The 24,266-nt window shown below is 33.2% G+C and overlaps 2 protein-coding genes across 3 annotated transcripts in view; both read left to right on the forward strand.

The window, feature by feature from the left end:
- LOC121374394 lies at positions 1-8,114 on the forward strand. The gene is made up of 7 exons (XM_041501494.1): positions 1-330; positions 1,258-1,327; positions 3,778-3,945; positions 5,129-5,253; positions 6,328-6,474; positions 6,925-7,128; positions 7,965-8,114. Exons 1-7 carry the CDS (start codon positions 10-12, stop codon positions 8,112-8,114), a joined length of 1,185 nt encoding a protein of 394 aa, XP_041357428.1. The 5' UTR covers positions 1-9.
- The window catches only part of LOC121376378, a 26,556-nt gene continuing 10,251 nt past the window's right edge, over positions 7,962-24,266 (forward strand). Inside the window, exons 1-15 of one of the 2 annotated variants that reach the window (XM_041504224.1) lie at positions 7,962-8,082; positions 10,327-10,460; positions 10,832-11,665; positions 13,467-13,508; positions 13,803-13,885; positions 14,418-14,544; positions 16,131-16,144; positions 17,668-17,776; positions 19,621-19,729; positions 20,130-20,321; positions 21,153-21,269; positions 21,884-22,050; positions 22,644-22,797; positions 23,148-23,217; positions 24,042-24,245. In XM_041504224.1, the coding sequence (XP_041360158.1) occupies positions 19,655-19,729; positions 20,130-20,321; positions 21,153-21,269; positions 21,884-22,050; positions 22,644-22,797; positions 23,148-23,217; positions 24,042-24,245 (979 nt within the window). In that variant the 5' untranslated portion in view covers positions 7,962-8,082; positions 10,327-10,460; positions 10,832-11,665; ... (4 more) ...; positions 17,668-17,776; positions 19,621-19,654. Of the gene's footprint in view, positions 8,083-10,326; positions 10,461-10,831; positions 11,666-13,466; positions 13,509-13,802; positions 13,886-14,417; positions 14,545-16,130; positions 16,145-17,084; positions 17,777-19,620; positions 19,730-20,129; positions 20,322-21,152; positions 21,270-21,883; positions 22,051-22,643; positions 22,798-23,147; positions 23,218-24,041; positions 24,246-24,266 lie in introns of those variants that run through there. The other variant, XM_041504223.1, reaches the window with a different exon arrangement.

Raw genomic sequence — 24,266 nt, forward strand, 5'->3', positions numbered from 1 at the left:
TTTACCGAAATGATTCTGCTTAAGAAAACACATTTTTACAAATACAGTTTGTTCTTGGGACTTTGGGTGTTATTATTAAAAGACATCTTGGCACTCAGTAGCAGGTCAACGATTACGTATGATAAACAGGCCCCATTTTTCACAAAAGAACAGCAACTTTCTTTTCAGCGGCTCCGCCCACTTTTAGCAGACGACGCCAAAACGAAAGTCGTGTCTTTGTATGACAAATTTTTTCAAGGCTCTGAAACTTTGAACGTACAAGACATCAAGTTATTGCATAATCATTTTTTAATTGCTAGGAATGAAACAATTCAGTATACAGTGAAACAAGTGAGTATCAATAAATGAATAATGTAAACTTAAATGTTTTGAATCCTCAACCAATCGAAAACCGTCCATTAACAACAACAAAAAAAGCTACTGCAGTGCTCTGATAACTTTAATGATATTGTTAGTTACTCTATTTAGTGTAGTGTCAACTAACAATAAAACTACTTCTTTTTTTTCACTTTAGTTGTCAAAATCCTATGTGAACTGTTTTTATTTTGTAACCACCACTAAAATCCATCCCAAGGACAAAACAGTTACTTGGGTCCCTAGCATAAACTACATTTGAAATGAATTACAACTGTTAGTTCTTTATTTTAGATGGTGTTCGTTTTCAATATTGTTTAACATGGCATCATAGTGCAAAAAAACCCCTTAAATACACATAAAATAATTTCTGCATTAATTTCCTCACACTTTTGTTTGTAAGTGGTTGATCACTGCTTCTTTTGTTAACAAACTATGATTGTGCTATTCACATTTTTTTTTTTTTTTTTTAAAAGAACATAAAAGTAAAATGTGATGGTTTTTGATAGGGGATGATTTTTGATCGACTAGTATTGTTATTTTAATATTTCAAATAAATACAAAACCATCAATTACAGAACTTGCAACTTTGATACTGAATCTTTAACAAAACAAAAAAAGAAAAGAAAAAAGAATATAGTATAGACTATTAAGAAATGACATGTTTCATTTGGTAGGCTACTATTCTGTTGATTAAATTGCTCTTTAATGGTGTTACCAAGGTGGGTTTTTATTTTTAATTTTTTACTGAATTCATTTGAACACCTATGCAAGATAAAACACACTTGTTTTAATTTACATGAATTTGTATACTATTAGTTGATCTTTGTTATTTATTGAAAGTTGTGACAATATTATATATTGTTTGTTTTTACTATTTTACCATTGTTCTTTTCTTTTCAGATCATTAAAGAAGCAACATTGTTTGATTTAATATGGAAGATGCTGAGACAGAATTCAGACCTTCAGGATGGTATTTATGCACTTTCTCTATATCAGATGAGAATTTTATTTTCATAATCGAAACATTTTTACAAAAACAACATAGATTGTTTGTTATATATATATTATCAATGGCTATTCCAAAAATGAATCAAATTCCATTATATATTATTAAAAAAATATGCTGATTAAAAATGCATATCCAAGCATTCGTCTGTCTGTCTGTGTGACGGTACATGCTCTTAATTATCTTTTCACCTGTGGCGATGTTAATTGTTTTAGAGGGTCGTGTGCACTTGGTTACGTAATACCTCCGCGCGACCGTACACACTTAGCCAGATGCGGAGGCCACGTGGCGAGTAGTTACGTAATACCTCTGCGAGTGCGGTTTTTACAACCGTGATTTGGCGACGATGGCGTCAGTAAGTCTGGCGATCAAAGAGAAAAATGCGTCTCTGGGAGTTGGGGATATATCACTTGATAGGGGGAGGACCGCCTTGTACCCCCAGGCGATATTCTGATTTTATAATAAATAGCTAGTGTTTTAGAGTTATGAGGAGAAGCAAAAAAGGACGGCTCCCAGGGAACGTTGTCCGTTTAGACTTTGGTAAATATATTATTTCTGCTCTGTTGTATAACCTTGATGTGATTGATGTGACTTTACATATTTTAATACTGTATTATACCAATATTCTTTTGACAGTGTCTTCGGTCATCTGACGAAGTAAATCGTAGTCTTACTGTTCTATATTTATACGAGTATTTGGTAATATAAAGCTTAGCCAGTCATCCTAGAAGACCTAGGTAAACTGTAGGTTATTGTCTTTATTGTGATAGGTACCAGTATTAATTCTGTGTTACAAGGTTACGGAACGAGTAGTAAGGGTTAATTAAAAATTAACCAGTTAGGAATAGAGCTGTAATTCCTTTATTAATTAAGTTCCCCTAGAAGCGTTTCTCAATTATCACACATGTGGGTGTTGTGTCACAGTGAAGTGATTAGCATATTGTGTAAACTAGACACCTAGAGATTAACTAATTAAGTGATCAGTTCTGGGTTGATATTATTGTTGTTATTAATTAACTACTGCGGCAGTACATTTGTCAGCGTAGGTTAATACAGATTCCAAAGTGTATTGTGTTTTTGTTGTGTTTTCTAGTGAACTAAACGTGCTATATTACATATACTTTATATAAGATCGTATCTCTGATCATACCTAGAGACGAGCCACAGCGGGTATATACCGCCTGTTACAGAGAGATCTAATAGATATACAGTTAGGAGAGATATTTGGACAATCGTGTTTTATTCAGTTACGGGTATTATAGAATCCCCGTGACAGTCTGTTTGTTCATCTGACCATCCAATCATCCGTCCATCCATCTGTCCATCCATCTGTCCATCCATCCATCCATCCATCCATCCATCCATCCATCCATCCATCCATCCATCCATCCATCCATCCATCCATCCATCCATCCATCCATCCATCCATCCATCCGTCCATCTGCCCATCAGTCCATCTGCCCATCAGTCCATCTCTGCATCCATAAATCCATAGGCTCAACATATATCCATCCATCCATCTATCTATTCATCTGTCCATCCATCCATCAATATACCCAACCATCTATTCATCCATCCATCTTCCCATTTGATCATCTGTCCATCCATCCATCCATCCATCCATCCATCCATCCATCCATCCATCCATCCATCCATCCATCCATCCATCTGCCCATCAGTCCATCTGCCCATCAGTCCATCTCTGTATCCTTCAATATAACCAATCATCCATATATATCTTCCACCCATCTCTAAACATCCCACCCATCCCATCCCATCCCATTCTACCCACTCCACTACTCCACCCCACTACTCCATTCGTCCGTTCATCCATCTGTTCGTTCGTTCGTCCATCCATCTGTCCGTCCATCCGTCCATCACTCCATCCATCCATCCATCCATCCATCCATCCATCAGTCTGTCTCTCCATCCATCATTATAACCAATCATCCATGTAAATCTTCCATCCATCCATATCTTCCATCCATCCATCCCACCCGAATCCATCCCATCCCATCCCTATACTCAGCTATCCACATACCCGTCCATCCATCTGTCCATCCATCCATTAATATACCCCACCATCCATCTATCTATCCATACATCCAATCTATCTATCCATCCATCTATCCATCCCATCTGCCCATCCATCCACCTACACATCAGTCCATCTCTCCATCCATCAATATAACAAACCATCCATATATATCTTCCATCCACAAAACCCCATCCCATCCCACCATTGTACTCAGCCATCCATATATCCATCTGGCTGTCCATCTTTCATCCGTCTGTCCGTCCATCCGTCCATCTGTCCATCCATCCATCCATCCATCCATCTAACCATGATGAATAAATATCAAGTAGTTTTCATAAACATAAATATTAAAATGTTATTACAAATGACATTTCAGCATCATCTGAAGAACACACAGAAAGTGAGAGGTCTTCATCGCTGGTTCATTTTGCAAGAATCAGGGCTCATATTGGGGTTGGAAGTTTCTTGGAAATAGGTGCTTGTGAAGTTTCAAAAAATGTTGCAACATTAGCCAAAAACAAGACTGTTATAGTTATTATGCAAGGTTTGTTTTCATTATTATTTCTTAAAATGTGGGCTTTTTTTCCTTTTTTTTTTTTTTTCTCCAGATATCAAAATGTTTAAGATTGTTATAGTTTAGGAAATTGTCTTTCTTAAATATATAGTTGCTAGGACTCATGTGCAGTCACCCATATTTGTTGCTTTTAACAGTTGTCTAGTTTACCCATTTGTATCACAGCAGTTTTCATGTTTCCTACTGTTTTGGCATTACTAGTAACTAATAGTACTTGTAACTGTAAACATGTATTTTACACAGCCATGTTTTTACATTTTTAATCTATATTAATTGTAACAACACTGGGCCGAATTTATGAAACCTGTTTTTGACTTACACACATGTAACTACATTTAAGGAAACCAGGCTTCATAAATTCACCTGATTATTTTTTCTAGTTACTCATATTTCAACTTTTAAATAATCATAATGACAAAAGATGGAATATTGATTTCAAAATATATTATGACATGTAGCATGTTCCAGAAGGCATCATCATCATCATCATCATCATCATCATCATCATCATCATCACCATCATCACCATCATCATCACCATCATCATCACCATCATCACCATCATCATCACCATCATCATCACCACCACCATCATCATCACTACCACCACCACCACCACCACCACCACCACCACCACCACCACCACCATCATCATCATCATCATCATCACTACCACCACCACCACCACCACCACCACCACCACCACCACCACCACCATCATCATCATCATCACTACCACCACCTCTACCATCATCATCACTACCACCACCACCACCACCACCACCACCACCATCATCATCATCACTACCACCACCACCACCACCATCATCATCATCACCACCACCACCACCACCACCACCACCATCATCATCATCATCATCATCATCACCATCATCACCACCACCACCACCATCATCATCACTACCACCACCTCTACCATCATCATCACTACCACCACCACCACCACCACCACCACCATCATCATCATCATCATCACTACCACCACCACCACCACCACCACCACCACTACCATCATCATCATCACCACCACCACCATCATCATCATCATCATCATCTTCTTCATCTTTGGTCCAGTAATCTTATTGTTTCTGTTTATCTTTATACATGTCATTGTCATGATTTGTTGTTCTAGATGAAAAGGAGACAGTGCAGTGTTCTGAGAAAGCTTCATCACTGGGTGTCAACAACATGTATGTGAGCAAACTCTCCACAGAGATGCTTCAACAGGTCATTGAAGACTTCAGCTCTGATTACAAGGTGCAATATTCACATGTTTAAATATACTGATGGAAAGAAATAAGGGAACACATCGAATTGTAGACCAAATTTAATTCACTACTAGCGTAGTAATGTCTGTATTTCATACCAAATTGTAATGTGGGACTGAATGTCTGTAGTATTGAATGTACTGCCTATATGTTCCCAGTCAACTTCTGACAATATGAATTGATTTTTGATGCCGTCATTATTTCTTGTTACTATCTGTGTGATCCTTTATTTCTTTCCATCAGTATATTTCCATCAACATTTTTAGAAAGCGTAAATAGTGTTCTCTTAGGGGTAGGTTTTTTGGCTATCCATTATCCCCCTCCTAAAATCATATATAAAAATTTAAAATATACAAGTATTACTTTTATTGACATTTTCTTTCATTTTAAAATTGTATGTTGGGATTAAATACCTCTCCTTGTGCCCCCCTCCCCCCATATATTTTACGCTGATAAAATGTTGATAATTATGAATGACCCCTTATTTTAATTCCTGTGCCATATGATCTTTTCCTGTAGCATTCTCTATTTGAAGTGTACAATTCAGCATCTTATAACATCAATCATTGCACTGAGTGGAAAATATGATTACCTGATAGACTACTAGTATTTTGTTTTATATGTCATATAATCATCTCAACTACCCCGGTAACATATTTGATTTCGAACATACAAGTTAACATCTTTTATTATATAACATTTAGTGAAATATCTTAAAATATCAGTGAAGTAAAAGTGTTGTCAGTCACTCAGTGATGATAACACATTTTAGAGTGAAAATTTCACTATTTCACTCTGAAATGTATTATCGTCACTGTAGAAAATGTTATCTTCACAGGAACTATTTTGCTGCTGGCATTTTAAAAATAAAGGTAAATTGCCAAAAGTTATAGAATGAATAGAAAATTTTGCAAGTGCGACTCGTGAGATATGATTGCAAACTTCACGAGATGAGATATAAATCATATTTGACAAAAAACATGAAATATCCTCTATATTCTGTTATGGATTAAAAAACATTGTATTGAATGGAAAAGATCAATCATTGCATATTTATTTACAGGTGCTGTTTGGAAGTATCCTTCTTAAAGACTTTCTTACTCTCAGTACCTCTCTGCTACCCCATGAATTTGAACAGCTGCTAGCAAGAGTATTTTCTCTGTCACTACAGATATTTATTCCCAATATGAACATCAATAAAAGTTCAAAGGTAAGATTGTTTGTACTGGAATGTGTTTATTACAATTAACACATGACAGACTGTTTATAGACTGATTGCTTCCCCTGCCTCAGTCCCTCCCATCCTCCCTACTTCCAAGCCTCGCTCCCTCCCTCCACCAACCCAACCAAAACCCACCCACTCACCCATCCAACCCACCCACATCCCACCCAACCACCCAATCCATCCATCCACCCATCCATCAACACTTAAAGGAATAACCATGGATTTGGTCAGATCTAGTAGGTGACACATCCAAGGCAAAGTATACATTAAGATATATCTTTAGTCAGATTGATAAAATACATCCTCTAGAGCTTGTTATTTTCAGCTTTTTCTCAGTATGTTTGCTTTTTTACCCAACATATTTTTAAAATAAGACTTCAATATTGCAACTTGATTTTAGTTTTAATTGTTTATTTAAATATTTTCTGACGTTAGTATTACAGTGTCACTGAAACATGGTCCTCTCCAGGAGAGTTGTTTAAGAAGGCCTGCAGATTTGCTGACCTAACATGCAGTGTTGAGATGTTGTGGGGATTTAACAGGTGGTCCTTCTCCAGAGCCATCTATAAAGTGACGGTTATGAAAGGTTTTCGTCTCATACATCCAGATCTGTGTAAAACCATTGGTGGATATTCACAAGTATGTTAATATTAATGGTGTAATTGATTTAATCACATTATTATGGAATAGTTGAAATTGTAAACTGTTATAATACAAATTATGTATTCAAAGGTTATTAGTGCCTGTAAGAGACCGTTGTTAATTTCTTTGTTCAAGGTAAGATGACTTTTCTACATATAAATTATATACACTCTCCTCTTACTTTTCTTATAAAATGCAAATACACAATAACAAAATATTGTTTTTAGTCATAACATTCTATGGCTGAATTAAAATTGTTTGTTTTACTGTTTTACATTGAAAATCTCTGTTTAACTATCAAAAGTAAAATTAACAACTGGAATTCTAGCAAAATATGATGATAAGTGTTGGCCATTTTAAAAACCAAGACAGGTGCCAACAGATTCATCCCAAACCTTGCCATTATGGATTCTGTTGTTCTTTAAGGTTAATTGAAGATACATGTATCTAAATAGATGATCTAGACATTTAGGATCCATAGGACTTTATATCATGACAGAATGCACCTGACTAAAAGGAGAATTGTCATATTATGCTTTTGTGTAAACTGATGTGCATTACCTTGCATGTGTTTAATATCAGTGACATTATGTATTGTGATAATGATCAATAATCTTAACACTGGTCTGGGCATTGATATGACCTCCATCTGATCACCTGAGTTTTATCAATGTTAATTTTAACAGGGTTAATTTGTGGAACAGTGTTTTGAACACCTAACAATGTTTTTTTGTTTTGTTATTTTTTGTCGTTATTTTTTAAAAATTATTATTACAGTTCTCACTTTGATCTGTTACATTTATAACACAATAACATATTCATTTTTATTACAGTGTTATGCTGATTTTGGTACAAATAGCAGTAGAATGGCCATCAGATTTGAAAATGGAAACATTTATGCATCTCCCAGTGATATCAATGAAGTTCCACTGAAGATGTTTCTTAAAACTGGTACTGTACAGCCGGGATCATGTGGCAGTTGACGTTCTAAAGACCTAACCAAACATTGTCTGAAAATTTGTATATTTAATTTGTCCTGAAAGTACTTTATTCAATAACTACATACTCGTCATATCCCACTTGTTTTCAATATTAGTTATCATATCCCATGTGTTATCGGGTCCATAGTAACCGAGGGGGAGGTCCAGAATACTGTCCGCCATTTGAGGATAAAAATGTAAGTTTTTTGTCCTGCTCTATATAAATAAAGCTAAAAACTGTGTCTTGTGCCCCCATCTAGAGACTCACCTCCCCACTAGAGATTTTGCCCCTCCAGATATCATTCCTATGAGTCTGATTATCAATATTTTGGTATATACATTTTGTAAATCAGTTATGGCTTAATAGTCATAAATAAACAAAATAACTTTATTCATTTTAAGCTAATGCTGGCTGTTTATATTTGCAAAAATGGTTTATGGTAGTGAGTGCTAACAGAAAAGAAATGTAAACTGAGCGTATATTTCAAGTAACATTTTCTCATCCCAGCCAGTGCCCCATGAATGGTATATCAAAGGTCATGGTATGTGCTGCCCTGCCTGTGAGAAAGTGCATGTAAAAGAACCCTTGGTACTGATAGAAAATGGTAGTGGGTTTTCTCTGAAGGCTACTTGTCAGAATTACCAAATGTTTGACATCCAATAGCCAATGATTATTAAATTGGTGTGTGATAGTAGTGTCGTTAAACAAAAACCCCAAACCAATCCATGAAACTCTGCTGTTGGTAGGTCAACTGTCATGCAACCCATGCCTTTTGAAAAATATTTACAACTGTGTTTCTAGATAAATATAAAACTAGAACATAAATCTAGCATATTGGTATTATTTTTAAAAATAAAACAGATCATCCTGTTATTTTGTTTCTGTATTTAGATTGATATAGTCCAAGTAAAACTTGACATCTATATATTTATAGTTAACTGTACGTTATCCACCTGCAAAATTACAGTTAATTATTTTGTGAAGAAATACACTATGTAAGCCTGACCTGAATGGAAGGTAAAATTACAGTTAATTATTTTGTGAAGAAATACACTATGTAAGCCTGACCTGAATGGAAGGTAAAATTACAGTTAATTATTTTGTGAAGAAATACACTATGTGCGCCTGACCTGAATGGAAGGTAAAATTACAGTTAATTATTTTGTGAAGAAGTACACTATGTAAGCCTGACCTGAATGGAAGGTAAAATTACAGTTAATTATTTTGTGAAGAAGTACACTATGTAAGCCTGGCCTGAATGGAATGTAAAATTACAGTTAATTATTTTGTGAAGAAGTACACTATGTAAGCCTGACCTGAATGGTAGGTAAAATTACAGTTAATTATTTTGTGAAGAAGTACACTATGTGCGCCTGACCTGAATGGAAGGTAAAATTACAGTTAATTATTTTGTGAAGAAGTACACTATGTAAGCCTGACCTGAATGGAAGGTAAAATTACAGTTAATTATTTTGTGAAGAAGTACACTATGTGCGCCTGACCTGAATGGAAGGTAAAATTACAGTTAATTATTTTGTGAAGAAGTACACTATGTAAGCCTGACCTGAATGGAAGGTAAAATTACAGTTAATTATTTTGTGAAGAAGTACACTATGTAAGCCTGACCTGAATGGAAGGTAAAATTTGCAGGGCTAGCTCTGGGTGAGCAGAAAAGTTCGCCAAATTATTGATTAAAGTTTAAAAATTGTAAAAACCCAGTTATTTTATAACAAAACAGCAATAATTGCATGAAGTTATTTCACAAAATTAAAATAAAATTCGCCAATTGTCTTTAAAATTTGCATTTGGAGAATTTGGAGAATTTTGCAAGTGCCAGAGCTAGCCCTGATTTGAGAGTGGGTTAATCATTATTATGATCACATTAATGAAAATTATAAACATTTAGGTTCATTTAAGAATTTACCCTTTTATCTTTTGGTTCATGAACTGAAAAAAATAATGGGCACACTGTATGACTCAATACAGTTGGTCATACAAAAACAATTGCCGTCAAATTTTGAAATTAAAGTTATGTGCATAATTTAACAATATATGTCTGAATTTGTTTTGTTTAGCTTTAAATATGTATGTAGTATTGACTGTATAATTTTAACTGAGTTTTATGTTGTGTTTGCCAAATGAAGTCATTTGTGATACAAGTTGTTGTTTTTAATGAGACATCTTTTATTATTATTTTTTTTTTTTTTATCTCAGGTCCCATTCATAAGATACGTGAAGAACTTTTTGTGAAACTTCTTTATGCTCCGTATGAAGAAATAAAGCAGGGTGAAATATTACTGGCTGGATCTGATATCAAAACTAAACTACCTGAAATTTTTTTACCGCAGGTGCTGTACTATAGAACATTAGTTTAATAACTTGATTTTATGTGTAATATTCAACTATTCATGTATTGTTTTGGGATTCATATTTCCTGACTTTGTAAAAGTGTTATACTTTCTCCCTCTCTGTCTCACTATGTCTCTGCCTCTCTATCTCTGTCTGTTTGTCTGTCTGTCTGTCTCTCTTCTCCTTATTGCAGTAAATTATCTCTTTCTGCATAGATTATTTAATTTTTATGTGAATGCATGCATGTGGGTGTTCTTATTTGAATTAGTTCTTGAATACCCGGTAGGTGTATTCCATAAATGTTGACAACATACTATCATTAATAAAAAGCTCACAATTTAAAAATAACTACAAATATTGTATTTCTTAGGTGATACAGTCATCAAAGCACAATGCTAAAAGAAAGAATTTGATACTGGTAAAGGAATCACAAACTGTACAAGACCATTCAGCTTCTCCAGCTATGGCTGATGCAGACTCAAGAAGAACAGACTTTTTGTGGAACCGAGAAAATGTTCGTAATGTAACAAGCACCAAATTTAACGTACTTTGGAACCGAGAGATTTTCAACAACAAACATACAACATCAATTATTAATGAAGTAGAAATTCATTTAAATAGGGATCATGAAAATATACAGCTTGACAAAAATGCAAAATTAAATATAAAAGATGACAATAATTCCACAGAAGAAGAAACTCAAATACGCAAAGGCCTTGATTATTTACACCAATCTGTCATTAGGTCACCAAACATTTTTAATTTCAAACAGATAGTCTTAAAGAAACTCAATTTTACAAGAGATGTTTTATTAGCTAAAATGGTTGAGGGTAAAACTCCACAGTATTTGACCATTTATTCTCATTCAACTAAGCACACACAAAAGCATTTTTATAACACAAATGCAAAATGGCCAAGCAGAGCAATAATTAAGTCGGTTAAATCACAGCAAAGCAGAAATGAAGATGTCAGTGAACTTAGCAAAATGAAAATACCTCGTATTAAAAGTAATCTATATAATAAAATGTTACCTCATGATGTACTAAAGGGACAGAAGTACCCAAGAACTCTTGAACAGTTTAATAGGCAGCATGGCATTGAAAAAAACCTGATGTTGAAGAAACTTTTGAGAAGAAACAAGCAAGAACCAATCAGTGGTAATCAAGTTGTGACTCGTGGAGAAAAATATCCCAGTGCCAGTCAGGTATATGTAATAACAACTAGAGTCTAAAATGTTTTGAGTCCATACTCAAATTTCTAAAGATGTCTTGAGATTTTAACACCATGGCATACAAATTGTATGTGTCTGATGTCATGAAAGATTTCAGTCTAGACTTTAAAGTTTTATAACCATGGCCCAGAGGATATAAAACTAGTAGTTACTTAGTTCACATCCTGGTACCCAGAGTGAGTTTTAATTGCTCACTAGGGAGGTGTAAGGCCACTACCCTGACTTCTCTCTCACTAACAAATAACCATTTCATTTCATTTAAACTTATTTTCATATCCAGTTATGGTTCAAGCATGCTGTCATGGGCATACACCTCAGTTATATGGGCTGTCTGTCCAGGACAGTGGGTTAGTTGTTAGTTTTGTGTTGTTAGTGAGAGAGAAGAAGGTGTAGTGGTCTTATTCGGTCATTAAAACTCACTTTGGGTGGGAGCTGGTACTGGCTGTGAACCCTGTACCTACCAGCCGTATTTCCAATAACTAATCATTAACCCGTATCCTGGACAGACAGGTCATATAGATGATGTATGTGCCTGGTATAACAAGCTTGAACCTTAATTGGATGCAAGCATGACGATCTATTTGAATTTTAATATAACATAATGTAGAAGATGAGCAGGATGTAGTCACTGAATTTGTTTTTGAAAATAAATAAATAGTACTAGGCATGAGGTCAAGCTCATCCTTGTGCAATTTTAAATTGTTTCTTAAATATTTTCCTTCAAAATAATTATCATAGAATACAAGAATTATAAAATATTATATGGAACAAAGAATAAAGACAGTGCATGTTTGGTGGACTTCATATTTTAAATCTTTAAATTAAAAAACCCTTAAAATATGAAATGCTACTTTGGATTTATTGTTTATAAACCAGTACATGTGTAATACATTTACAGTATTTGTATAAATATTACAAACAATGGACATGTAGCATATACATTTTTTTTTTTTTTTTTACAGCGAAAATTATTAGAGTTTTCTGAAGCAGAAGGCATGTAATCTTTTAAATTGTATCAAGCTCAAAACAGTCTTTATTATATGCTATTTTATATTTCAGTATACATTGTACATTACTAAAAATTTAGCATTTTTGATATCCATGATCATAAAACTTAAATTTTACTTTGTATAGTTGTTCTCATTAAAAACTTTATAGCTTTTATTATGAAAATATTGAAACTGTATTAATTTCACATTCTTTTACATACCAGTACATAAAGAGACATTAAAAAATGTCATAATCAACTAGTATTACTATTTACAAATAACTTTATATGTTTGCGGGAGTGGGTTTTCATCTGGCAATTTCCATTAAGTTTTATCGACTATCAGTTTATTTTTTGTTTATAACTGTGATCTGCCAGACAATAATTTGGTAATAATATAACATTATTAAAGTCCAAAACAGTTGTTAATCTCAGTCTTGAGATACCATCTTCAGGAGACAATATTTCAAAATCTTAGTAAACCAGAATTACTATTTTCACATGATTTTCACCTAGGTAACTGATTGTTTGGTTACACAAAATATATTTGCATAGCAAATAAAATTCTGATGACCCTGAAATTGATTAATTTTAATTTTAAAATGAATTGGTTTATTACATAACTGATTGACAGTTTGTGAGAATTTAAAGTTGTGTAGCCAACATACGAACAGAACGATGGGTCACGTGAAATATTGTTCCATGCATTTTAAAAATCCACTATTCTTATTAAATATCAATGTGATAGATGTGATATATTTTATTTTACAAATTAATTATTTGTAGGTGACATACAAGATAAACTGAAGAAATTGATAATGAATTATGGTAAGTGAGGTATGATAGGAATATACATATAAACCAGTGCATGTGTAAAATGTTAAATGAAATACAAGAAATATGGTTAAATGAAAATTATTAATGTTTCATACTGCTCATATTTATATTTTTGTCATGCAGTTATTTGAATTTGAATAAAAAATCTTAGAATTTCTTTCAGTTTTGACTTATTCATTAATAAAATAAATATACAACTTGGTAGTTGAATTTAAAAAAAAAAATATATATATATACATGAAGGCCTATATATGTTTTAGAAAATTAACTTCCTTTTCTTTTCAGCTCTTAAACAATCTGATCCCAAATATGAAGGTCCCACTTTACTTCCAGAGGTGATCGACAATTCACCTTCAAATGACAATCAGGTTTTTAAAATTTACTATCATTACAAGATTTTAAAATGAGTAATTATTTAAATTACTGATTTTCCCACAGAATACTGACATGTTGAGATTTGTACAGTTCACTGCCAGTACATGTATATAATCATTGTCATCATTACAATTATTATGTATCTGATTTAACCAGTTTATATTCTTATTATGTTGTCCAATGTATGCCATGCCATTTTTATATGATTCATATATAAATAAATGATTTGATTGATTGATTTGTAATAATCTAGAAATCTTGCCTCAATGAATAAATGCATAACTGTTATTTGCATGTATTTTCCATGCTGATTTTAGTCTCACTGTACTTTGTTTATTTTATTCCCCGATGAAGTTTAATGTTTTTAAATGACAAATTTAATATATTTTATTTTCCATGCACCAAAGATAAGATTTCTTACAGTGATTAATGGGGCAATTAAATATTTTTACTTCAGAGCACATTGTTTAGAATTAAAGATTTTAAAACTAATTTAACCCACTGGATTTTGTTGTATTGTTATAGAAGTCTGTGCCAATGCCAAGTTTAACTCTTAGTGAAGAGGTTTTGTATGACAGTCTGTGGAAGGCTATCAAACAGTTTATAAAACCAGTGGCAGCTGACAAAACCCCATTTAGTGTGTTTCTGTACGGTATGTATTCTTTTTCATTCTATTCTATAATCCATCAGTTTTATTCCCATCTACACAATTTACTTGATCCAGTTTTCTATAGTTTCCAGTAACTATTAAAAACATTCCCTTTTGTTATGCTCATTAATGATCATGTTGAAGTCTAAATATCATATGGTTTTCATACAGCTGTGTCAGAAACATTTGTCAGTTAAGTTTTTAAAAATAATTTTTGTTGTAAACATAAATATAATTATTATGCAAGTTACATGTAGTTTCCAGTAAGTACATCTATCCTACCTGATTATTTCATATCATTAGTCCCATACCAGTCCAACTGGAGGGGACTATAGGTTTCATCTCTGTCCTTCTGTCTGTCTGCCCATCTGTCTGTCCCACATACAGTTTTCCAGATGTTTTTGTTTTAGAATACCTTGAGATATTGAGCTGAAATTTTGTATATAGATGTATCATGTACTGTTACAGATCAAGTTTGACTTTCATGGCAATTTACCCATTTTTGACAGAGTTATGGCCCTTAAACTTAGGAGATATAAAAATTTGTTTTCTGGACTTTTGTTTTGCAATGCCTGAAGATATTGAGATGAAATTTTGTATATAGCTTTATCATATACTGTTACAGATCAAGTTTAACTTTCATGTTGATTTACCCACTTTTTACAGAGGTATGGCCCTTCAATTTAGTATATAGCTTTATTACATACTGTTACAGATCAAGTTTAACTTTCGTGGTGATTTACCCACTTTTTACAGAGGTATGGCCCTTCAATTTTGTATATAGCTTTATTACATACTGTTACAGATCAAGTTTAACTTTCATGGTGATTTACCCACTTTTTATTGAGGTATGGCCCTTCAATTTTGTATATAGCTTTATTACATACTGTTACAGATCAAGTTTAACTTTCATGGTGATTTACCCACTTTTTTACAGAGGTATGGCCCTTCAATTTTGTATATAGCTTTATTACATACTGTTACAGATCAAGTTTAACTTTCATGGTGATTTACCCACTTTTTATTGAGGTATGGCCCTTCAATTTTGTATATAGCTTTATTACATACTGTTACAGATCAAGTTTAACTTTCATGGTGATTTACCCACTTTTTTACAGAGGTATGGCCCTTCATTTTGTATATAGCTTTATTACATACTGTTACAGATCAAGTTTAACTTTCATGGTGATTTACCCACTTTTTATTGAGGTATGGCCCTTCAATTTTGTATATAGCTTTATTACATACTGTTACAGATCAAGTTTAACTTTCATGGTGATTTACCCACTTTTTTACAGAGGTATGGCCCTTCAATTTTGTATATAGCTTTATTACATACTGTTACAGATCAAGTTTAACTTTCATGGTGATTTACCCACTTTTTTACAGAGGTATGGCCCTTCAATTTAGGAGATATGAAAAATTGTTGGAGCCGGTAGGGGACATGTATTGCTTTAGCAGTACTCATAATGCTTGTTTTATTAGCATTTATTACACAAATATAAATAATGTCATAACTGAAACATTTAGTTTTTTTATTTTATTTTTACATGTGTATAATCTTCGATTTTATAATGATTCCCTTGCAGCTGAAAAACAGAAGGTGATCATTGTTTAATAAGTTATTTGCTTGGCATGCATGCTGTTCTAATATTGTTACTGTATGATAATAAGTTTGCTTCCAATTTTGTAATGCAAGTAAAGCTGTTAACTGTAACTTAACACAAGCAGAATATGAATGCAAGTTTTCTTCTGTATGTGTGTATGTGCTATTTGTTTGTCATGTTTTGTTTTACTGAAGGTAATTCTTTACAGACAAATGTAAGAACACTTCATAACATTTTGGTGACAAAACAACACTTGTGAAAACCTCAAGAGTGTATAGGTTAATTATGATACCCACACTATTCTTATTAGTTCCATACATGTTTTTTTGTTGTTTTGCATCTGGCAATATATTTCATTGGTTAATAGAATATGAGTTGATTTGTTTATGTCCTTGCAACAGACTTGGTGTATGTGGTATGTAGTGATTAACCCAGTTCTGAGTTCACGTCTCAATACTGGCTCATGCCTACCCACACTGAGTTTTAAGTGTTCACTACATTGACTTCTTTCTCACTAGTTTGACACCCAATAGCCAATACATTTTTCATGCTTGGGTGTCATTAAACATTCATTCATTCATTCATTCATTCAGTCATGCATTCAGTCATGCATTCATTCATTCATTCATTCATTCATTCATTCATTCATTCATTCATTCATTCATTCATTCATTCATCCTTCATTCATTCATTCATTCATTCATTCTTTCTTTCTCACTAATTACTAAAAACTAACTTGTCAAAGGCAGATAACACTAGATGGCATGCTTGAACCGTATCTAGATAAATTAAGAAATAAACAAATACTACATGTATGTATTGTCAAATGTCTGTTGGGTGCAATGGTTATTCTGCATGGTGGAAGTATTACAGAAATTTGGTGTTTGCTGCATGTTGGGTTTTTTTGACACATGATCTAAAATTCCATGCTAGATGGCCATGGATGATATCTCCAAGTTGGCCAAGCTATTTGTTTTACAGTCATGTTTTATATAAATATTTCAACATAAAAATATTGTGTATTTCTTTGTTAAGATTATTATATACACGTGTAGCAATCTTTAATTATTTGAAATATTTCCAGTAATTATCGACACATTTAAAACTATCATATATCCCATGAGTTCAACTGAGAGATCAGTTACACAAATAACCAAATATGATTCTGAGTATTGGGTCTGAGATAGTTTTGTTTTATTTTATCCAGAAATAATGTGTATTACCAGTAGTACAAATACTTTTAATTTTTTTTTTTTTTTTTTTTTTTAAGTCTAGTATGTAGTCTCAGTGATTTGTGCAGTGGTTTGTATTTTAATGTTGTTATTATAATTAAATATATATAATTATTTTAGTGATGATTATTAATTTTGGATTGTCGTGTTTTAATTTTATAAACATTTTATTTGATGGGGAAATAATATTTAAAAATATGATTTAATGTTTGGTATCAAACAATGTATTTATTCAATGTTTAATGTTTATTCATGTAACATTTATAAAAAATATATATATCCCACAGGCCGAGGTCATCAGTGTTTACTAGGGAGGAAAGTGGTACTGTTGTATCCACATTGCAGTGTAGTCACAGTTGTTCCCCTTGATCAACAAAATGTTTTCAAGCACCATAGGTTAGTTGAAGAAGGAAGGAAATGTTATATTTAACGACACACTCAACACATTTTTATTTACGGTTATATGGTGTTAGACATATGGTTAAGGACCACACATATATTGAGAGAGGAAACCCGCTGTCGCCACTTCATGGGCTACTCTTTTCGATTAGCAGCAAGGGATCTTTTATATGCACCATCCCATAGACAGGATAGCACTTACCGCGGCCTTTGATTTACCATTTTGTGTTTATGAATTACAAAATTCAGATCAGTGCAACAGTGTTAACAGCATCATCAACAACACTGGCACCCACCTATTGGTTAAGGTCCATGTTATAAGTATTTTGGGGGGACTACAGTAAGGGATCGTAACAAAAGTATATTGAAGCCAGAGAGACTAAGTCACTTAGTCGGGGGGGGGGGGGGGGGGGTTACGATTTCAACATCTCCATTTAGTCTTTTTATCACTTTTGGCTTCACTTGCTTTGAACTTGAAAATCATCATACAAACACAACCCAAAAGGCTTCAAAACACTGGCCAAGGTATTTTATTGTCGACCTACTGCCCATGCAAACCAGGATATCAAGGTGGCTAGGTATGTATTACAGCCATGTTGGTACCACACAGGTCTTGCCGTTGTAACGATCGTAAAGAGTTAGCTCTCTTAGTATGACAAGTGGTTTGGCAATCATGTGTAACACTAATAAATAATAAAGTAATGAAACAAACAAAACAAAAAACAAACAAACAATTGTTGTTATACATCTTGAGCGTGTTTAGGATGATTTTCTTTAATAAGAGTCACTTCTCTTTTTTTCACTTATCGAAATTTGCGTGTGGCGTCGTGTCGCGGGTGGGTGTGATATTTTCTCCCAATAAACAGCGCATTAAAACATTTCACGATATATTGTAACTTCTAATTAACAAAAAGAGACTTGACAGGAACAACTCAACTCTGCATCAAGATATTAACAACAATACAAGTTGTTTAAAAAAATCTCTACCTTGCACATCAAGCGCTGGAATAGAGCCGAAAAACGGCAATTGCAACAGCAAAAAAGAAGAGAAAAGAAGCATAAATTATCTTAAATTGCTGGAAAATATGACTTGAGAAATAGGCCAACTTGGAGCTTATGTCATTGGCGTCTGATGAAAGATACCAATGGGTATAGTTTAATAGTTACAAAGCCTTTCAGAGTGCCTTGGTTGCCCTCATATCACTGTTTAAAAACATTGTTTCACTATGTGCATTCATGAATAAATACTGTTTGTATCTTTTATATTACTACTGTCTTCCTTTGGTCTTTTCCAAACCTTGTTCTGTAACGTCAATTTGGATGAAGCCAAAGTCAACTGCCCATTTAGTCTTTTTGAGGGGGGTGGGGGGGTCAGAATCAAGACTAAGTGACTTAGTCTCTCTGGCTTCAATATACTTTTGTTACGGTCCCTAATGTGACACTAGATGAGTCCAGTATATTAATATACTTTGCTATATCTGTCAAATCAGAGGATTGACTGTTGCATTCAATTAATAAGTCAGTGTACAATAGTGCATATTGTTAGTACCTTTTAAAACCCCAAAGAGAAAGTTTGTTTGTTTGTTTGTTTTGTTTAACAACACCACTAGAGCACATTGATTTATTAATCATCGGCTATTGGATGTCAAACATATGGTCATTTTGACACAGTCATAGAGATGAAACCTGCTACATTTTTCCATTAGTAGCAAGGGATCTTTTATATGAACCATCCCCCCAAAAGAGAAGAACATATTTTAGTTAAATTTATGTGTTGGTAATCTTTTTTAAAAATAATTTATAAATGAATAAGTGAAATGCTTTGATTTGTTTTTAAATAGAAAGTTCGTTAATTTGGACTCTGACCACAACAACATGATGCTGAGAAGTGATCTCACAGTGAATCTAGTACATGACATCTACAGAATGCCAGAACTTTTCAAATTCCAGGTATCTGAAATATTAACAAAATACAGAATGTAATTTTTTTTTTTTTTTTTTTTATCTTATGCTGAATTAGATCTTTAGTGCAGTTTTTTTTTTTTTTAAGGATTGCCACTAGTATTGTATTCATAAATAAATGAGTTAAAAACAAAATGTTATTCAACATCAAGGACTCTGGTTAAAGAAGTAACACTGATGTAAGATACAATGTTTCAAATATGGTGCTTTTGTCTCAGATATATATACTAAATAGTCCACAATTTAAACAGGTGTAATCAGTGTTTTTAATAGTTGCATATTATAATTTATATGTGAATATATACGTAGAAAAATATTTTATTTATTATTTAGGCCTACTCACATTGTGCAGATTGTCCTTTAAGAAAGATTATGTATTTTTCTTTAGATACTTGGACTTGATGTATTCCGTCCCATCCTGTCTCTTGGTCCAGCCTTCCTGTTCTATTTGGGAGAACTTCTTACACTGGCTCAGACAACGATCCTTGAGATCCCCTCATTTGACCAGCTTGTTTTTGTACAACATCTACTGAAAACGAATAGTACTCAACAGAGAATAGGCATGACTGAACAGACAGAGGTGATAATCTCAGTTTAAAAAGAAATTCAAATCTAACTTAAAATAAAACTGTAGCAAGAAACTTTTGTTGATCATAATTATTTTACAGAGCCCCGTTCCACAAAGCCATCTTAGCCCTAAGATCACCTTAAATGCATAGCTACCTTTTATGCACTAAGGTGATCTTAGCCCTAAGATCACCGTAAATGCATAGCTACCTTTTATGCACTAAGGTGATCTAAGTGCTAAGATCACCTTAAATGCATAGCTACCTTTTATTCACTAAGGTGATCTAAGCCCTAAGATCACCTTAAATGCATAGCTACCTTTTATGCACTAAGGTGATCTAAGCGCTAAGATCACCTTAAATGCATAGCTACCTTTTATGCACTAAGGTGATCTAAGCGCTAAGATCACCTTAAATGCATAGCTACCTTTTATGCACTAAGGTGATCTAAGCCCTAAGATTACCTTAAATGCATAGCTACCTTTTATGCACTAAGGTGATCTAAGTGCTAAGATCACTTCAAGGAATGGGGCCCAGAACAGTAGAAGTTTATAGTTCCACACAATGTTGAAGAAAAGAATATTAATTGTCAACAAATACTTTGCTTATGCTAATGGTTTTCTCACAAAAAATCTGACAATATGAAGAAAATTCAATGTAACAGTAGTAGTGATTTATTTCTTTATTTTTGAGTAAAATAAAGATAAATGAAAATGATTTGATTTGTGTATTATATGCAGGGTTTAAGGGTGGACGTATTTTGTGTTTTTAATGTTACAGAATGCATAAAACAAAATCTTATTAAATCAGTTTTTGACAGTTTGGTGAATGACTTGTATTTGAAGGGTCTCATTGTGAAAGCTCTCAAACTGGTAGGGGCAGAAATGGAGACTCCCAAGATGCTTGGCTGTGTTTTGGGACCCTGTCTTGTGATGATTAGGATCAAGGCAATGCAAAGAAAGGTAAATATTTCCACATTATTATTATTTAAATATCTACACCTAGCATGCACAGATGAAAGATACCATAGCATAAAAAGCTGGCATACTTCAAGAATACACTTGCCCTTTACTTAGAAGGCATCATTCTGGATGAAAACATTTGACATTACAGAAATATAGAATCATTATAGCTTCAACCTTGAGCACCATCATCCCCACTCATCATCAATTGCCATAAACAAAGTTTCATCCTATATGTCTAGTGTAAAGAGTTGCATTTGTGACTTACACTGATGTAGAAATTTAACACCTGTCAGTTTAATACATGTACATGCCCAGATTGATTCAGTGTTTAGCTTAATTTTGTATAATATATATTTGGAAGAAATGGTATGATAACTTCCAGCTGAGCTTTTTATGTTGAGCTTGTAATTGATTAATTTGATAACATGTCAATTTTCACTTTTCAGAATCCCTTGATTGGCACATTTATTTTCATGATCCTTTGACATTGTTTCCACCACTTCTGTACAACAGTTAAAAGTGTCTGCTAAATGTCTACATATTAAAAAATAATAAACAAAAGTACTCATATTTAAATATTTAATATTTATTGGTAAATATTTCAACTGAAGGTTCACACATCATGTGGAAACAATCCTATTGATGGAATCTTCTCCTTATTGCCTGATGGAGTTACTTCCCTCAGCATGCAGAATGATGAATTGAGAAGTAGTGGCAGAGCGATGAAGGGAATTGGATTGGAAGTGCTGATGAGAATCGGGTTACCACTGGAAGAAAGGTTCCTAATCAATTTAATTTGAATATAATATTGCATATTAAAATAAAGAGATAACTGATACACCACAATTTTGAAATCAGTAGTTTTGATTTAATAAAAAAATATATCCATCTTAATAATAGTTTAAATGTTATACAAATGGTCTATCCTGGTGTTTCTAATACCACGAGATGCATTTTTTATATTTAAAAAAATGCACATTCCTCTGAGAAGTCTATTTTTCAAAGAGTATTTCACTGTTTTATTGTCACAAACTTGTTTCACTCTATTGTAACTTTATCAAAATGTTTTACATGTTAGGAGATTAACCAAACTTAATGTCCATTTTAACTAAGTCTGCGACTTAAAATAAAAATAATTAATTAAAAGAGAATGGGAATTACTATATATTTTTTTTTAAATTATACCTGCTGGGTATACCACCTTTTTTTTCCATATGCATACAAATTTTACATAAAACATTATTTTGTGGGTGGTGGGTGCATAAAAATTACACCCTTCCCAGCCCTACGTAATCTGGAACAGACATAATGTGTAGTTCCTTATATGGCATTTGCAACAATTATTCAGTTGAAACTTTGTCTTTATCTTAGGATGCATCTGTTTAAGAAGTATTTGGATCTTGAAATCCACCGAGATATGTGCCCCAGTCACATTACTTGGATTAAACAGAGCCTCATGTATTTACCTGCAGATGTGGAGTTATTTGATAAACCATCATCGGGATCAGGAGACAAAAGCATGCAAGTTAGTCTTAAGTTAGTCTTATGTATCAGTAGCATTTTATCATAAAAGAGGGAGTAGTGTTTAGATGGTAGATCATAGATGTCTCAGTATTTTGATTCAAGAATGTTCAATTATGTTACGTAAAACAGAACATTTTAATATTCTTTATGGATGGATTGTATTTAGAAAATTCTACTGATTTGGAGCTGAAAGATTCTATTAAATTCTAATTGGTCAGATGGACACAGCTGAATGTATTCTTTATTAAATCCATATTTTCCCACCAAGACAGACACTTGAATTTATATATATCAGCTCTCAATAAGACTTTTTAATTTTATTTTTTAGTATTATGTTTTACTTGTTTTCAGATGCTTTTAAATCAAATTCAAGGTGAAATTGTAGACAATACTTTTTCATTCATGGAATACAATAGTAAAGGTAACTATTTGGATAGTTTAATCATGAACTCAGCTTTATAAACTACATATTGTATTAAAAAAATATTTTAAAAAATCTACGGTAATATAAAGTGAATCACTAGTATCAAAATTTTCAGTTGATGTTTTAAATTGAACATGATTTTTCCAGTAATTATTAGTTTCTGATCATGTAATATAACAGCAATGCCATGAAATATATAACAGAAATATATGTCCTACATGGAATTCAGTATATTCCATTTATTATTAGATTAAAAAAATACATTGAAACATACTTGGTGTGTTAAAAATACACCATATTAGTGCATCACAGAGCACTATGTCTCACCCATTACATATTTGACATGCTACCATTCCTATAACCATTGATATTTGGATGAACACATGATTATTGATCAAATCAAGACAATATAATGGAGAAATAAATACACAAACTTAATGTTTTAGTCCAAAACACACACTAACGACAAATCTGATGCTCATCACAGAACTAAATACTTCTCTATACCTGCCCATTGGGCTGTTTCTCATTCCGGCTAGTGCTCCACAACTGGTGTAACAAAGGCTGTGGTATGTACTATCCTGTCTGTGGGAAGGTGCATATAAATGATCCCTTGCTGCTAATCGAAAAGAGTAGCCCATGAAGTGGCGACAACAGGTTTCCTCTCTATATCTGTGTGGTCCTTAACCATATGTCTGACGCCATATAACTGTAAATAAAATGTGTTGAGTGCATTGTTAAATAAAACATTTCCTTCCTTCTCTTTATCTCACCTTCTGTGGTGAAACAACATTGGAAAACACACCTTTTTTTAATTTCAGAAAGTATAGGACTTCATCTTGCCAAGTCGTTTTTGAACAGTTCTTTCATAGCATTGTCAGAGGATATTGTTACAGGACAAGAAATGTATAACGCTGCCATAAAGAAAAACATCAGCAACTTTGTGGCTACTGTTCTGTCAGTTGACACAGTGTTCACATCCAAGTTGTTAAAAAGCCCAGATATTCTCAGATATCAGTTTGTTGGTAAGTAAATAATTAGAAAAT

Source organism: Gigantopelta aegis, chromosome 6 (assembly GCF_016097555.1).
Source record: "Gigantopelta aegis isolate Gae_Host chromosome 6, Gae_host_genome, whole genome shotgun sequence".
Lineage (NCBI taxonomy): Eukaryota > Metazoa > Mollusca > Gastropoda > Neomphalida > Peltospiridae > Gigantopelta > Gigantopelta aegis.

Coding starts and splice junctions, on each gene's coding strand:
- LOC121374394 (XM_041501494.1), top strand. CDS start 10: ATGATTCTGCTTAAGAAAACACATTTTTACAAATACAGTTTGTTCTTG. Junction 1,328..3,777: donor GAATTCAGACCTTCAGGATG/GTATTTATGCAC, acceptor ATGACATTTCAG/CATCATCTGAAGAACACACA. Junction 5,254..6,327: donor ACTTCAGCTCTGATTACAAG/GTGCAATATTCA, acceptor ATTTATTTACAG/GTGCTGTTTGGAAGTATCCT.